This window comes from Plecotus auritus (assembly GCF_963455305.1).
Source record: "Plecotus auritus genome assembly, chromosome: 11".
NCBI classification, from domain to species: domain Eukaryota; kingdom Metazoa; phylum Chordata; class Mammalia; order Chiroptera; family Vespertilionidae; genus Plecotus; species Plecotus auritus.
The window spans coordinates 46,437,771-46,455,788 of record NC_137777.1 but is presented as its reverse complement, the minus strand read 5'-3'; the positions used below and the strand labels follow the sequence as shown (position 1 = coordinate 46,455,788).

The following is an 18,018-nucleotide window of genomic DNA, read 5'->3' as shown; positions in this document are numbered from 1 at the left end:
TTACATTTATTTTTTTAAAAAGCCAAGGCATAAACTTTAAAATTTCCTAAGACTGCATCATCATCTCTAGAATAATAAAGTGATATTACTTTTTTTGTAGGGGATGGCAGATAGGTACTTTGGACCTGTTGGTAATGATGGCCTGAGCTAAACACCTAATTTGAAGGGACACCCTTCTGTGTCAAAGCACAGAATGCTGAGGAAGCTATGGCAAGTATGTGTTCCGATGTTTTGGTAAGGTAAAACTCAGGTACTGAATGTGCTCACTTTAGATCCCATGACACTCTCTTTGGCTCAAGTTTTAAAAGCTTTTTTTAAATGAACACAGATATATTCCTCACACTTTTGTAAGAAATGTACATTCAAACTTCAAAAATAGAGGAAGATTGGCTGCTTCATTTTAAACGGAAACAGCATCATATGTCATAATACATCTATGTGCTATGTTTATAATTGATTTTTAATAGATATTTGCTGAAATCCTTTGTTTCAGGCACTATATCAGGTGCTGTGGTAACAGTGGTAACAAGACAAATGAAGGTCATGAGGGCAGAGACATTTCGTGTGGGGAAATAGTTCCAGAAATTTTACTGTTTTTTTGCCTATATCCAGAAAAATGCTTCAAGAACAACTCCTGAAAAAATATTTTCAATATATAGTCTAGTAATAATTACTTATAATTATAAAATTAGGATATTAAAAATTAAAAAATATAGGTTAAACATACCTTTATTTAAATATTCAAATAGATTTTTACATAATTACATGTATATTTTATTTACCTGATATATATTGCTTTTATAAGAAGCATTAGATTACATAGTATATTGTTTGAAATATTTGTACTTTAGTTCAATTGTTTTTTAGATGATTCCCGAAAGTACTAAGAAAGCTTACATAACCATTAATATGGTGGTTCGCTTTTAATTTTAAAAATTGAGTTCTTACAAGTTGACATTACCAATCTAATTTTTATTATATTTCCAAGTATTTTTTAAAATTGAATGATTATGTCCTGAGGGAAATAGGTAACAACGACTATATTTTATCAAGGGGCAGGGATAACAGACAGCTGAATGGTTTTCCAGCCTCTTGGTGATAATCTCACTGGGAACCAAGAATAGCACTCTGTGTTAGACCGTGTGTTAGACTGTCTGCCTTGGGAAAAGAAGGGGAAAGCTATTTCAGCAGAAAATTACTTTTGGATCATACAAACTTAAGTGACAAAGATAGGAGATTTCATTATAGTTCTAGTTTATATATCACTCTCAATATGTTACATACCTACTGACTTCCCAGGAGAAGGCAGCAAACCAGGATGTTAGTGTCCTGGAGACCTTTCAAAAAGACATTTCACTCCTCAAATCTGGGGGCAGAGCTTGCCAGAGAAATCTGTCCAGCTTGGATTCTTCCTTTAATCGTTAGCAGTATTAAGGTCAGCTTTCTCAGGTGGAAAAAAACAGGAAAGAGGATAGAGTTACTAAACCTTTAAGCCTTAATTAGCATTAACAAAGGGATCTTCTGAAATTAGATTATCTTTGGCCATAATTTCTTAGATGCTTTCATTTTTGTCATATTCATTCCTGTCTATATTCATCTTAATACTTGAATTTTGATTGTCTTGAGACCACTTTGGAAATTTACTTAATAATTCTAGGTTACAGAAAATTTTAAAAACATTGGTTGTGGGTACAAATTTGGGTTGTCAGATTTCTCATTTAATTTTAAAAAATAACTGCTATTCCTGAATATTTTTACATTTTAGCTTTAAAAAATGCCTCAAGTGTGTAAAGGCTAACATTTGTTTTTTATTAAAAAATATCCTCTTAGACTTTTTTTTTTGACATGGTAGATATCCTTTGTTTTAATTTGATCCCATTATTCTTTGTTCCTAGTATTATTTTAGGCATACTGTGATTTTGATGGATTTCTGACTTCTGGTTTGAATACAAACATGTACAAATAAGTATTTTCAGCTGGCTAAACAGAACTGTGACTCAAAGAGGGAGAAGTGAAACTAAGTTAAATAAAGAGTTCAAAAATTTTTCAGTGTATGTATGAATATTTAGTCCAAAGGATTCTCAGTTTGTATATTTTAGCCACCCTAAGAACAGTTTTATTTAGTTGGTACTAGGTCAAAACTAACATGATCCTTAAAAATTATAGTTATCTTCTAAATGTTCTTATTTGACCCAGAATTGGTATAAAAAACAAAATTTGTTTTTATTCACATAAAACTTTACCAAAATAACATGCTTTTGTGGCTAACTAGGCCAATAAACTGCTATCTGTTAATCATTTAATTTGAAGTATAAGACAGCCAAAAAAATAGAGGCTTGGAAAATTCAGTGTAGCTATGACTCTGCTTAATTATAAACAATGTTGGACTTTTTTTTTTTTTAGCACTAAGCATAAAATTTGAAGCAATCCACTCACTTTTTATAGTGCATACCATTGAGAATTTATATTTTAAACTGTTTAAAAATGTAACACCATTAAAGTATAATTTTCTCTTGGAACAGAAATAATGATTCCAAGTTCAAATTTGCATTTGCCTTCTTGTAAAGACTAATGCTTTGAATGAATTTATCTCCCTTGTTTCAGTCTTATATAGACCACAAATTTAGATATACACTGTTCTTGCATAAAACTGATTTGTTACAACAGAATTATGGATGTTGGTAAATATTTGTTGAATATTCATTGTGCCATTTTATTAGGGAGAATGTTTGATAATCAAGGATGTTTTAATATTCTAATGACTGAGGTAATTTTATTAGTAAGGATTTTACCATTGAAAGTAATCTACCATAAAGCAAGCACAGTTGTTTTTTATAGCTCCTCTGTAAATGAGTGTTTAGTGAAGTAAAATGTATGTTATAATATACAATACAGATATATTTTAAAGGTGGGTTTTTTCGGCAAATATTATTGGGGCCTTGATAGGCACTGTGTTGGGCCCTGGGAAGAGCTAAACAGACATTCTTTCTGACCATGTAAGAAGAATTGCTATCAGAACTGCCCAGAATTTTTATACTGTGATGAAATAAATTTTGCTTTCATTAAATGCTTTTCTGGAGAGAAACTTCGTTGTGATAATTTTGACGAGTTTAGGATCATGAATTGATTAAGGAGCAGCCTACCTTCAGGAAAAGAGCCAGGATGCAGCTAGGACCATAGAAATTGGCGTGGCCTAGATCTACACCCTGGAGATTATGGGTGCTCTTGAGGGTTCTTAGAACCAGTCTGACTTCTCAGACCTGGGGCTAGTATATTCAGAGAAAATATCTGTAATACACCTGAATGCTATACAGAAATGACCATGGAAGTATTTTAATTTATTTGCAATTTTAAGGCCTTAAAACCATTGTTTGTTATATTTTATAATAAAGCAATGTTATAACAATATTAAAGAAAACTTGTAAATACCACATACAAATTTTACCTATTTTGTGAAAATTTTATTTTTTTATTATTATTTATTTTTTAAAATATATTTCATTGATTTTTTACAGAGAGGAAAGGAGGATAGTTAGAAACATCGATGAGAGAGAAACATCGATCAGCTGCCTCCTGCACACCCCCTTCTAGGGATGTGCCTGCAACCAAGGTACATGCCCTTGACCGGAATCGAACCTGGGACCCTTGAGTCCGCAGGCCGACGCTCCATCCACTGAGCCAAACCGGTTAGGGCAAAACTTTATTTTTTTATATTCTCTAGTCTTTGTCCACATGTAAATAGATAATTTTTTATATTTCTTAACTACTCTTTTGATTATCATTTTTAAAAATATATTTTTATTGATTTCAGAGAGAAAGTGAGAGGGAGAGAGAGATAGAAACATCAGTGATGAGAGAGAATCGATTGGCTGCCTCCTGCATGCCCCCTCCTGGGGATCGAGCCCACAACCCAGGCATGTGCCCTTGGCTGGAATAGAACTCAGGACCCTTCAGTACCCAGGCCCACACTCTATACACTGAGCCAAACCAGCTAGGGCTTGATTGATCAGTTATTTTTTCACATATTTCTCTACTGAAAGGTTTAACTGAAAATAGTTTTCAAACATAATTATATTTACAATGCTGGATGCATTTAGCATATAATTTTTCCTTTATTGGCAGACTTCATTTTAATTGTGTTTTAATTGCAAAGCCACTTCACTACTCAGTTGTGCAACTGAACTCTAACCCCCTTTAACAGGTAAATAGTGCAAGGTTCCCCAAATTGATTTTTCATTCTGTTTCCAGTTAACCTTCAAATAGAGGATAAGATGTCTGTCAGCTAACAGTGATTTCTGTATGGCAATTTCCCTGTCCCAGCCCTACTGCACTTTAATGACAAAGGAGATGAATTGGAACCACACCATAGAATTTCTTATTCTGTATTTTTACCCCTTCTCTGCTTTTTCATTCTGTTTGTGTGGATTGTCAGCTGATAAAGTTCCTTGAGAGAGAGAGAGAGAGAGAGAGAGAGAGAGGAAGGGGAAGAGAATAGTACTAAATAAATAGTATTTCTTCATCTCCCAAAAGAACTTTTCAGGAACTGGAAAATAGCATTAATTAGTTACCTACTGTGTATCAGAGTGTGTGAAGCATTTTATTTTGATCAGCCTCTGAAGTAGATATTTCTATTCTTATTTTCTCCAGGGCATCCTTCTCTGTGTCTTTTCTAGAAACCTCCTACAATATGCTCATATAGTTCCTGATACTTCCTCTCTTGTTGCATTGATAATATTCTAGTTACTATTATTGTGTGTTTTTTGGCAGAAAAACCAGCAAGAACTTACTAACCACAGCAGAAACATACTTAGGGCAGTGAAACAAGGAAGGGCCTACGAAGGAGCAACGAGAGCCTAAGCTGGGCTGCTTTGGCTCCTGGGAAGTCAGAGAAAAGGGGAAAATGGGCCTTGGAGACAGGTTTAGGGGGTTAACCCAGGATGAGCTGCCACTGCCCATTGCTCCCCTGGTTGCAAGTCTCATGGGGGTCCCTTAGAGTTTAGGGGATACCTGCTGGGGGTAGGGAAGGGATTGGAGAGGTGGAAGGGAATGTCATGGGTGTGCTCCATGGAGGGATAGTGCCTCTAATTATTTACTGACTCTTCCTTGCTCAACTGCTAGTACCTGGCAGACCAGAGACTATTTGTCTGGGTCACTGCAGTATCTCTAGTGCCTAATACAGTGCCTGGCACATGATTGATACTCAACAAATAGTTGTTGAGTGAATTTATTGAATTGGTGTTGAATTGTATGTGTTTTTTATAAATTTTGGATATTAACCCCTTATCCTATGTATATCTTTGACTTTTTGGTATTAGTAGACCCCAATTAATATAACCTATGATTCTAGGAGAATAGCAGTCACAAAATTGCTTACCCCCCTGTCCTTAATCTGTTCTCCTTCACTGGCAAACATAGGTACTGCTTATTTGTACTCCTCCACTTCCTTGAAGCTATTTGAGGAATTCCCTGTTTTTATTTATTTCTTTAATATATTTTTATTGATTTCAGAGAGGAAGGGAGAGGGAGAGAGAGATAGAAACATCAATGATGAGAGAGAATCACTGATCGGCTGCCTCCTGCACACCCTCCACTGGGGATGTGCCCTTGACCAGAATCGAACCTGGGACCCTTCATTCCGCAGGCTGATGCTCTATCCACTAAGCCAAATCAGCCAGAGCAGGAATTCCCTGTTTTCAATGACAAAAAAAAAAAAAAAAAAAAAAAAAAATCAAACCACTTTGTTAACACGAACAAAATAGTGGTGTCCCTATTGAATTGAATAGGGAAGATGGCATTAGCTTAGTTTATATCATTTAGTTAAGAAATAGTTTGCAATTTCAGATTTCTTTATATTCCCTTAGAAATCAAAGAAATTTTATAGAAAAAAAAAAAGAATGACACCTTTGCAAGTAGAAAATTGGATTATTGTGACTACAATTATTACTAATTGTAATAAGTGGAACTCAGGGAACAAGGGGCATTTAGTCCAACTTTCCATCTGTTGCTTAGACCTATCAAAGGCTTTATAGTATGTATTTGAATAAGCTCAGTGAGGAGGTTCTTACCACCTTCAAAGGCAGGGCATTCTCTCTTTGGACAGCTCTGTTTCCTAAAAACGTTTCTCCCTTTCCTGAGTCAGTGTATCTCTGCATAGAGAACTGGTTTTGCTTTATAATCTTTGAAGTAAACTTTTTCTCCTCAGTTCAGTTGGACATGGATCATGCTAGTAAATGAATAGTTCCAATTTATGGTAGAGAATAAGACCCCTTACTCATTTTATTCATTTTTTATTTCTTGTAGACTTCAGAAGCCCATCAACTTTAAGTAATTTAGCATCAAAATTTTGAAATATTTAAATGTATTTGTATGAATATAATGCACTTTTTCTTGATGATTTAAGATCATTCTTATGAATTTCAGGTACTGTTCTCTCTGGTGATGCCCTCATGGCATGTGGAGTTTTGTAGGACTGTTTTCCTATTCATTTTTGTTCAGTTAAAAAACATTTAGTGAGTCCCCACTTCCTGTCATTTTCCATGCAAAGAAGATACAGAAATGAATGAGATTGCCAAGACAGCTCAGCTGGGAGAACTTTAGGTTAAAGATATAAAGTTCATTGGTTTGATCTAGAGTTTCAGGGGCTTAGTTATATCTCAACTAGAGGCCTGGTGCATGACATTCGTGCACTTGTGTGGCAGGGGTGGGGAGTTCCCTCAGCCTGGCCTGCGCCCTCTTGTAGTCAGGGAACACTCGGGGGATGTGAGCCTGGCTCAGGGCTTCTGGCTGAGCGGTGTTCCCCCTGTGGGAGTGCACTGACCACCAGGGGGCAGCTCCTGCATTGAGCCTCTGCCCCTTGGTGGTCAGTGCATGTCATAACGACTGGTCATTTCGCCTTTTGGTCGATTTGCATATTACCCTTTTATTATATAGGATAAAGCTATCACATAAAAAAAGAATAATGAAACACACATCTATAATGAGGACTATGTTGTGGGACAGAAATGTAATATTTCTCTACTACAACATGGTCAATACTAGACTAGAAAAGAAACCGGGGAGGAGGGTGAACTATAAGGCAAACAGAGAGATCATCCCACCAAGTGCACAAACATGTACTCATGACTCTATAAGGGTCAGCCTACATGGAGGGTCCCTGGCACAGCAATAATTTCTGCAGGGCTTAAAGCATACTATCTAATAAAAGAGTAATATGCAAATTAACCATCACTCTGCTACACCCACCAGCCACGCACACTAGCCACGCACACCAGCCAATCAGGAGCGAATATGCAAATAAACCCAACCAAGATGGCTACGGCCACAGAGAGCAGAAGGGAGGCTTGGGTTTCCCTGGCAGTGGAGGAAGCCAAGCTTTCCGCCTGCCATTGTAGGCCTAGGCCTCCACTCAAGGCTACAGAGTTTCAATGATAGAAGATACATAAATCCAAACAGAAATGGCGGCAGCCATGGAGCTGGAAAGAGCAGGAGGCTAGGGTTGCCCCCGGCAATGGAGGAAGCCAAGCTTTCCACACACCCTGGCCGGCCCAGGCCTCCGCTTAAGGCTACAAAGTTTCAATTATAGAAGATACATAAATCCCAACAAATGGCTGCCTCCACGGAGCAAGCAGAAGGCTTGGCTCTGCTCCAGGCTACAAAGTTTCAATTGTAGAAGATAAATAAACCCTAGATACCAGGGCCTCCGCTTGGGTTGCCAGGGGGCGTGGCCGGCCTGCAAACCACCACAGGCCCCTCGCCCAGGCCACCTCACGCCCCAAGGGAACCCCCACCCTGATCCGGGACACCCTTCAGGGCAAACCAGCTGGCCCCCACCTGTGCACTAGACCTCTATCCTATCTAATAAAAGAGTAATATGCAGATTGACCATCACTCCAACACACAAGATGGCTGCCTGCATGTGGTCAAAGATCCTGCCCCCATGTGGACACAAGATGGCCACCACAAGATGACCAGCAGGGGAGGGCAGTTGGGGGCGATTAATCCTGCAAGGGAGGGCAGTTATGGGTGACCAGGCTGGCAGAGGAGGGAAGTTGGGGGTGACTGGGCCTGCAGGGAAGGGCAGTTGGGGGGGACCCAGGCCTGCAGGGGAGAGCAGTTGGGGGGCACCAGGCCTGCAGGGGAGAGCAGTTGGGGGGCACCAGGCCTGCAGGGGAGTGCAGTTAGGGGAAAACAGGCTGGCAGGGGAGCAGTTAGGCATCAATCAGGCTGGCAGGGGAGTGGTTAGGGGGTGATCAGGCTGGCAGGCAGAAGCGGTTAGGGGCTATCAGGAAGGCAGGCAGGTGAGCAGTTGGGAGCCAGCAGTACTGGATTGTGGGATTGGGCTTAAACGGGCAGTCGGACATCCCTTGAGGGGTCCCAGATTGGAGAGGGTGCAGGCTGGGCTGAGGGACACACACCCCCGTGCACGAATTTCGTGTACCGGGCCTCTAGTATGGAAATAAGAGTCAGGAGGTTGAAGTTGGGCCAGCTTGTGAAGGGAACTCTGTGTGGCTTCAGGAGTTTGGACTTTATTCTTTCATAAATTTTAAGTCAGAAGACTGATATGATTAGATGATTTTTATAAATTCTGGTAGCACTGTGGAAAACGATTAAGAATAATGTTTCTAAAACTTTGATCATACATATTGTATCTTTGCTTCTTTACCGTACTTGGGCATGCTTTTGGATGATGAGATAGACCAGTAGGAGCAGGCATAACTGATGGATTGATTTTCTTATACACTTAATGGCCATAGTCTCTGAGTATCTGTGACTGCTTTTTATAGTTTTAAATTTCTCCCTTGTTAACTGATTATCATTTCACATCGGTAATACTCTTGGCAAAGCAAACTTGTTCCCCAACATCCCTTCCAATATATAGCTAGCTGAAAAATCCAAATAAGTCTTTGGGCTGACCCATGAATATAGTGCATGACCTTCAGTGAGTTGGTTTGGAGACATCTATTTTAATTCTTAGAGGACTTTTTTTCCTGGTTTTGATCTTATTTCAGATCTTTATAACTAAGCCATTCAACAACTTCATATAAGTGAAATATAACTGTTATTTGTTTAAAAGATCATAATCACTCATTTAAAAACATTTTTAAATTTATTTTAATGTAGGTGATTGGAGTTGTGCTTCAAAAATTCCAGCAGTTCAACAGTATTTTATCTGCCAACAATAAATTCTTTACTTGATTGAACCATGAAAAAGCTGCTAATGAGACTTGTTGAGCATAAAAACGGACCTGAAGAACCAAAAGCCATTGTTTTCAAATGAAGAATACTGAATAGTTTTAAGCCTCAATGCTTTTTAATCACCACTGAGATTTCCCCCATAACATCAGAATGGCAAGCAGGCGAAAATCAACAACACCCTGTATGGTCCTTGCCAGTGAACAGGTTCCAGACCTCGAGTTGATATCAGATTTGGGTGAGGGGCCTCCTGTACTCACACCTGTAGAAAACAGCAGAGCAGAGAGCATCTCAAGTGAGGAAGAAGTTCATGAATCTGTGGATTCTGACAATCAGCAAAATAAAAAAGTTGAAGGTGGTTATGAATGTAAATATTGTTCTTTTCAAACTCCAGACCTAAATATGTTTACTTTTCATGTGGATTCAGAACATCCCAACATAGTGCTAAATTCCTCCTATGTTTGTGTCGAATGTAATTTTCTCACCAAAAGGTATGATGCACTTTCAGAGCATAATCTGAAGTACCACCCAGGAGAAGAGAATTTTAGGTTGACAATGGTGAAACGAAATAATCAGACAATCTTTGAACAAACTATAAACGATCTGACTTTTGATGGTAGTTTTGTTAAAGAGGAGAACTCAGAGCTGGCTGAATCTACAGAAGTTTCTTCTTCAGGAATTCCTATCAGTAAAACTCCCATCATGAAAATGATGAAAAATAAAGTGGAGAACAAGCGTATTACAGTTCATCATAACTCAGTTGAGGATGTTCCTGAAGAGAAAGAGAAGGAGATCAAACCAGACCATGAAGAAAGTGTGGAAAATCCTAGTTCTTCAGCTTCTGACTCTAATACCAGTACTTCCATTGTCAACAGAATACACCCAAATGCTGCCAGCACGGTAGTGACCCCAGCAGCAGTTCTTCCTGGACTAGCACAGGTGATAACCGCTGTGTCAGCTCAGCAGAATTCCAATTTGATTCCCAAAGTCTTAATTCCTGTTAGTAGCATTCCTACCTACAATGTTGCATTGGATAACAACCCCCTTTTGCTTAACACCTACAAAAAATTCCCTTATCCAACCATGTCAGAAATTACTGTTCTTTCCGCTCAAGCAAAATATACAGAGGAACAGATCAAGATATGGTTTTCAGCCCAACGTCTAAAACATGGTGTGAGCTGGACTCCTGAGGAAGTAGAGGAGGCAAGAAGAAAGCAATTCAACGGAACAGTACACACTGTACCTCAGACCATAACTGTTATTCCGACTCACATTTCCACAGGGAGTAATGGCTTACCATCCATTTTACAGACATGCCAAATAGTTGGTCAGCCAGGCCTGGTTCTTACACAAGTAGCTGGAACAAACACCTTGCCGGTAACAGCACCGATAGCCTTGACAGTGGCAGGGGTGCCAAATCAAAGCAGTGTACAGAAAAGTCAGGCCCCTGCTGTTCAGCCTCCTGCAGAAACAAAACCAGCAGCAGTAGCCACAGCAGCAGCAGCAGCAGCAACAGCAGCAGCAGCAGCAACAGCAGCAGCAGCAGTAGCAGCAGTCCCAACTTCTCAGCCTGTCAAACATGAAACCACACTGGCAAACCCCGATTCATTTGGCATTCGGGCAAAAAAGACTAAAGAGCAACTGGCAGAATTAAAAGTCAGCTACCTTAAAAATCAGTTTCCTCATGACTTAGAAATTAGCAGACTTATGAAAATCACAGGCTTGACAAAAGGAGAGATTAAAAAATGGTTTAGCGATACGAGGTACAATCAGAGAAATTCAAAGAGTAATCAGTGCTTACATCTCAACAATGATTCCTCCACTCCCATTATTATAGACTCCAGTGATGAAACCACGGAATCCCCTACTGCTGTTACTTCACAGCATAAACAATCCTGGAATCCTTTCCCCGACTTTACTCCCCAAAAGTTTAAAGAGAAGACAGCAGAACAGCTCCAGGCCCTTCAGGCCAGTTTTCTCAACAACTCCGTACTGACAGATGAAGAATTAAATAGGTTAAGAGCGCAAACCAAACTGACCAGGAGAGAAATTGATGCTTGGTTTACAGAGAAGAAGAAATCAAAAGCTTTAAAGGAAGAGAAAATGGAAATAGATGAAACTAATGCAGGTAGTTCCAAAGAAGAAGTGGGAGAAACTTCTCCTGGAGATGAATCTGGTGCACCTAAGGCAGGGAGTGCAGGCAAGATAAGTAAAAAAACACCTGAGCAATTGTACATGCTCAAAAGCGCATTTGTCCGAACCCAGTGGCCGTCACCAGAAGAGTATGACAAGTTGGCCAAAGAATGCGGGCTTGCTAGACAAGACATAATTAGTTGGTTTGGGGACACCCGTTATGCTTGGAAAAATAGAAACTTAAAATGGTACTACTACTATCAAAGCTCCAATTCGAGTGGTATGAATGGTCTGTCTTCCCTTAGGAGAGGAGGGAGGGGAAGACCCAAAGGAAGGGGAAGAGGAAGGCCGCGCGGGCGGCCTAGAGGAGGCAAGAGAATGAACAACTGGGACAGGGGGGTGTCACTCATAAAGTTTAAAACTGGAACTGCAATACTTAAGGATTATTACCTGAAGCACAAATTTCTTAATGAGCAAGACCTTGACGAACTTGTTAACAAATCACACATGGGCTATGAGCAGGTCAGAGAGTGGTTTGCCGAAAGACAGAGAAGATCAGAGTTAGGTGTAGAGTTATTCGAGGAAAATGAGGAGGAAGATGAAGTTATTGATGATCAGGAAGAGGATGAAGAAGAAACAGATGATAGTGACACCTGGGAACCCCCACAACATGTGAAGCGGAAGCTTTCTAAATCAGATGACTGAAATGTAAGTTTTTAATCCAAGCATATATTCATCAACCACACACATTTAGAACAGCCACCTGGTATCTGTCATCTCCACTTTTGATAGTTTTCTTAAATAGTTTTTCTTTTACCTAATAAGAGAACTAGGTACTAGTTACTAGGTACTAGAAATATATGATTAGCATGTATAGTCTGATTATTATGATTGTTCTGTTGAATATGTAGAGTTTAGTGTTTTTTACTTTGTTTTAAGGGAAAGTCACCCATTTTCTAAGAAGGGAGACTGGTGGGTATGAGGGAATACACAAATACTAAAGATAACTAAAATGTAGTTTTTGTAACCCTCCTTCACTAAAGCTTCATTTTTTGCCTATTTAAGGAAATTAAAAAATGAAAACTAAAAAGAAGGGGGAAAGTACGCTGCAGGAAAGACTTGCCACAGGGCTGAGGATTGCTCAGTTTCAGGAAACTAGGTGAAAATGGTATCTTTTTTCTTTCATTGTATTACCCCCCAAACTATTAGATTTTTAACTAAAGTTTAAAATGCTTTATGCATTAAAAATAACTCAATATTTTTTCTATTAAAAGCCAAAGGTCTATTTTAGGCCATATATAAGTTCCATGTTTACTTGGGTGGCATCTGTTTTTAAAAACTGTACTATAAATTATTTCTGTTTTAGAGATCAAAAGGCAAACAACAAATTTGATATTAAATTAACTCAATTGCCTAAAACGTCTTTTCATTCTTTGACATAAAACAAACCTGCTACCAGCAAAAATGCTGTATTTAGTTAAAAATATCTCCCTGTAGTCATAAAAGTACAAGTAAATATGCTTTAAATGTAAAGGTTTGGCATATTCCTTAAATCTTCATTCTTTTATAGGTTGGATTAATTAAAACGTCACTGTAGTTGCAAATCAGATATCTGGTTTGGAGTTAGGACTTCAATTCTTAATACTTTTGAAATTCAGTAGCATTGTTCTATTCTTTACTCTCAGTTTTTGAGTGTTCCAGGATAAAACTGTACTTTTCAAAAAACAATGCAGTTTTCATGAAATGTTTGTATATGTCTATCAGTAGTCCAAAAGCATCTTATTATCTGAAATTACTGCATTGTTGTCAGACTGTAAGGGTGGAAACAAGGCATAGACTCTTATGATCACATGAGCATATTTATGTATTTCCCTAGCTTTTTGCATCCCTATCCCAGCCTCTACTTTTACCCTCTCTTTTTCTGCACAGCATCTCCTTCATCCCCCCACGTCTTCCTTCATGGTTTTATTTACTTTGTTATAATAATTGCTTATAGAGAGCTTAATATGTCCCAGACACTATTCTTACTGTTTAGCAATCCTTTTCCAAGTTTTCATTAACATTTTTTTTCAGGCAGAGAAAAAGATGAAACTAAAAATGCACCTACTTTTGAATAAATCTCATTCAGGTTATAGAACAAACTGCATTGTAGGTTATAAGTTAAATAGCTTTGTACAGCTTGATCCTGAGGCAGTCCTCCATTTCCTAATGTCAGAACTCTTCAGGACAGGCAATCTTCTGACCCAGATGCATAAAATATTTTTAAAGGCTTTTCTTTTTTTATTGCTAGACACAAGAATGTGCACTCAGCCAAGATTAAAACAACAAAATGTTTGCTGCAATGAATTGTTGTTGTAGTAACCTCTGCAGTGATTTTTTGGGGAATTGCAGTCTTCTAAAACTAATGTGAACTTTTTATATACTTTAGTTTGATCTTACTTTAAGTTTGTGTGGATGATTATTATATTAATACTTTAATAGGTGCTATGATAAAATATTTCACACAAAGCCACAGTTTTCAAAAATTGTGTCATATATGTTATACGTGTACTTTTGGTGGTACATATGCAAACTTGCCTTGCTCTTAAAATATGCAAAGGTCTAGCCCTGGCCAGTTTGGCTTAGTGGATAGAGCATCGACCTGTGGACTGAAGGGTCCCAGGTTCGATTCCGGTCAGGGGCACATGCCTGGGTTGCGGGATCAACGTCCGGTGGGGAGCATGCAGGAGGCAGCCAGTCAATGATTCCTTTTCATCGTTGATGTTTCTATCTCTCTCTCCCTCTTCCTCTCCTTTGAAATTAATAAAAATATATTTTTAAAAATATATATGCAAAAGTCTGAAATTATAAAGACATTAATTAACAAGTTATTGTTTTAACAAATTAAGTTTTTATCCTACAAAAGGATTCACTGTCAGTTTCCTCTCAATAGTTACTTTTTCATTTAAATATAGTGCAACTTACCAAAAAAAAAGTAACCAAATCTTTCCAAAATAGTTATTGCAAAAAGTGAGATACAGTAGTACCCCCTTATCCTTCCGGGATATGTTCTAAGACCCTCACAGATAGTACCAAGCCCCTTATAAACTATGTTTTTTTCTGTATGTATGTACCTATGATAAAGTCCAATTTATAAATTAGGTACAGTAAGAGATTAACAATAACTAATAAAATAGAACAATTATAATATCCTATATAATAAAAGCCTAATATGCTAAGTGTTCAACCAAAGTGTAATATGCTAATGATATGCTAAGGCTGCTCAACTGCTCGCTATGACGTGCACTGACCACCAGGGGGCAGACACTCTGACTGGTAAGATAGCTTGCTGCTGGGGTCTGGCTGATCGGGACTGAGCGAGATGGGCTGGACATGCCCTGGAGCTCTCCCGTGGTCCCTCCTCAATCCCGATCATGCACCGATGGGGTCTCTCGGCCTGGCCTGCATCCTCTCGCAATCTGGGACCCCTCAGAGGATGTCAGAGAGCCGGTTTCAGCCCAATCCTGCAAGCCAGGCCGAGGGACCTCACTGGTGCACGAATTCATGCACCGGGCCTCTAGTACTGTAATAAAAGTTATGTGAATGTGGTCTCTCTCTCTCTCCCCCACCCTCTTTCTTTCTCTCTCTCTCTGATAACTGATCAGATAACCCAGAGGACTACTAAGTGTCAAATGGGCAGGTAGTATATACAGTATAGATCTGCTGAACAGAGGGATAATTCACGTCCTGGGCAGGATGGAGGGAGATGATGTGAGATTTCATCATGCTGCTCAGAACAGCATGCAATTTAAAACTTATGAATTGTTTATTTCTGGAATTTTCCATTTAATATTTCTGGACTGTGGTGGACCACAAGTAACTGATGCCACAGAAAGTGAAACCATTGATAAGGAGAATTACTATACATGTGTGTCTTTTGCACAGTCCGGCCTTGTACAGTAAGTCCTCACTTAATGTTGTCAATAGGTCTGTGACTTTAAGCGAAGTGACGTATAAGGAAACCAATTTTACCACAGGCTGATGGATATAAGCAAAAATTACGTTCCTGCAGCATCTCATCATGTTATAACAAAATGGTGTTGAACCAATCAAAGTTATTTGAGGACTTGATGTATATAAATAGAAAAAAAATACAAGAGTTCAGAAAAAAGAAAAAGATACAAGAGTTTAGATTTCATAGTTTATTTATTACAGACACTGACAATGAAATATATACTTCTTACTAATAACTTTAAATAAATTATTTCATATAGGTATATGCAATATAGGTAAAAATTATTACATATAGGTGAAAATGTCTTTAAAGCAAGTCTAGTATATGCAGAACACATACATAGGAATTGCACACAAAATCTAGTGCATTATATATTTGGAAGTGATCTCAGTATTACTGAATGACTACAGAGGATGTGTTTTCATGGCTAATTTCTATAATTTCTGTTTCTAAAAGAGGTAAACATTAAAGTATGGTTTCCTTTAAATTTTTAGTTTTTTATTGTGTGTGTGTGTTGTTTTTTTTTTTTGTTGTTTTTTATAGCTGCCTAAAACGTTGGAGGAGAATCAATTCTTCAGCTCAAGCTGTCTGATTTACTGTGAATGGGCCCAATCTTGAATGACACTGAAACCCTTTGGGAGCATACACATTCTCAAAAAATAGGATCCAGTACTCAAAAGAAATGGAACTTAATGTTGTGCCAAAGTTAAACTACTGCAGCTGGTGGAAGTTCTGCAATGTAAATAGAACACATTAAAAAACAACTTGTAAAAATTCAAATTTTAATACATTTTTATTCTGATAAGATGGAGACATTCTGATTCTTGGACTTTCAGAGGGGGTTTAATGACCACTAGAGCTTGTCCTCATATTTTGTCTAGTGTAATACTGTATATCTGGTGAGATGGACCTTATTGTCTGTATTCTCTGATACGTTATTAAGCTTATACTTTGAGTGACCAAACAGTTCCCAGAGTAAAAATTGTTGGAAACAGGAAAAAGAAAAACCTGACCTATTTCTGTCATTTATCAGGCCCTGCATGAAGATTAAAAGTTATGCATGGGCTTATACATTTTCAGTGTAAGTGGAAATACAGCCTTTTGACACATGTTGGCACAATAAGATTTTGTGGTATTATTGGCCCTTAATGATTAGATCTTTCCTGGATACCACTATTAACTACTCGTAATGCTTCTGTTACTTGTTTTCATTCGAAGCGGAATTGGATTTTTATTAAACTGAAGATAATCAACACTGAAAAAGGAAAAGAAACTGGCATAAGAATTTGGATGGGGTGAACCTCTGAAATAAATGCTATGCCAATCGTATGGAAATCAAATGCTAGTACAGGTGTCAGATCAGAATTTTCAAGAATTATCTTTCAGTGAAATTCAACTTTGTGTAATAACTTCAGTGAATAGAGAAAAAATTCTTAACTGATCATAATGAATTAAAAGTCAGCTTTTCAGGAGACTGAAAGTTCCTACTAACTTATAAACCTTGTAAAAACCGGTGCTGTTCATTCATGTTGAGAAGGACCCTTTCTTTTGTGACTAGGGGACCATTTTTCAAAATGTGCTTTCTTCATAGAAGAAATGTTCAACTAGCTTTGTATTTTATTTTATTTATTTTCATTTACTTTTATTCCTCACCTGAGGACATGCTGAGAGAGAGAGAGAGAGAGAGAGAGAGAGAGAGAGAGAGAGAGAGAGAGGGAGATTGGTTGCCTTCTGTAGGGCATGTGCCCTGACCGAGATTGGAACCAGCAACCTTTCGGTGCACAGGACAGTGCTCAACCAACTAAGCCACTCTGGCAGGGCTCAGTTAGCTTTGTGTTTTAAAATGTTGGGGTTTTTGTTTGTTTTTTCTGAATGACCAGATGTAGTGGGCTTGGCCAGTTTAATCTAATTTAATGGATAATAAATATTAATCTCATGTTTTTACCTAAATGTTTGTCAGCTAATGAAAATGTTATGAAAAAGCCTTGAATATGCATGCTGCTTTCATTTTTATAAACTTTTCATTTTTTAACTATAGCTTTATTAGTAATTCCAAAATGCTGCCGTTTAGCTGATTTCTTCGCTCAGACAGCTGGCTTTGTGGGTGGCTTTTTCATACTACTGTTAACTTTTTTAAAAGAAGCAATGTAAAGACTGTAACAATTTAATGCACTAAACTGTTCTTTCTTTTACACATTTAAAAACTTCTTAAAGCTCTCTGTATTATAATAATTAAATTGCTCCATTTTTTAAACCTTGCTAATGTGGTCTGAGTTTTGCTTGGTAATAATTTTCATATTTTCAAAATTTGAAGTGCCAAGTATTAGACAAGTATAAAGCCATTGAATATACTTCTATTTCCCTTACAATATGTAACTTTGTATAGCTGTTAAAACTATTGAAATGTTCCCTCCTGTCTCTTGTAGACTTGGCCCTTAATTCTTTGAGTGACCAAAGAATTATGTTTGCTAGATTTTAAATTTATTTATTTGACAGAGCAAAAGAATCCCCTCCTGGTTGTATCCAAAATAAATGTTAGCTGTGATTAGTAGTTTTCAGTGATTTCCCCTCCCCATTTTATTAACTGAGTGTTTATTTTTAATGTGGTAAAATACACATAACAAAATTTACCATTATATCTGTTTTGTTTTCTTTAATTGATTTTTTACAGAGAGGAAGGGAGAGGGATAGAGAGTTAG

General features: G+C 37.9%; 1 protein-coding gene across 3 annotated transcripts in view; it reads left to right on the top strand.

Annotated features, from left to right (window-relative positions):
• Nucleotides 1-17,577, top strand: part of ZHX1 (zinc fingers and homeoboxes 1) — a 28,943-nt gene extending 11,366 nt beyond the window's left edge. For 2 of the 3 annotated variants that reach the window (XM_080647270.1, XM_080647268.1), the window contains exons 2-3: nt 9,121-12,033; nt 15,863-17,577. In XM_080647270.1, coding sequence (XP_080503396.1) covers nt 9,346-12,030 — 2,685 coding nt within the window. In that variant the 5' untranslated portion in view covers nt 9,121-9,345 and the 3' untranslated portion in view covers nt 12,031-12,033; nt 15,863-17,577. Of the gene's footprint in view, nt 1-100; nt 215-9,120; nt 12,034-15,862 lie in introns of all 3 variants that reach the window. The other variant, XM_080647269.1, reaches the window with a different exon arrangement.
• Nucleotides 17,578-18,018: the final 441 nt, after the last annotated feature.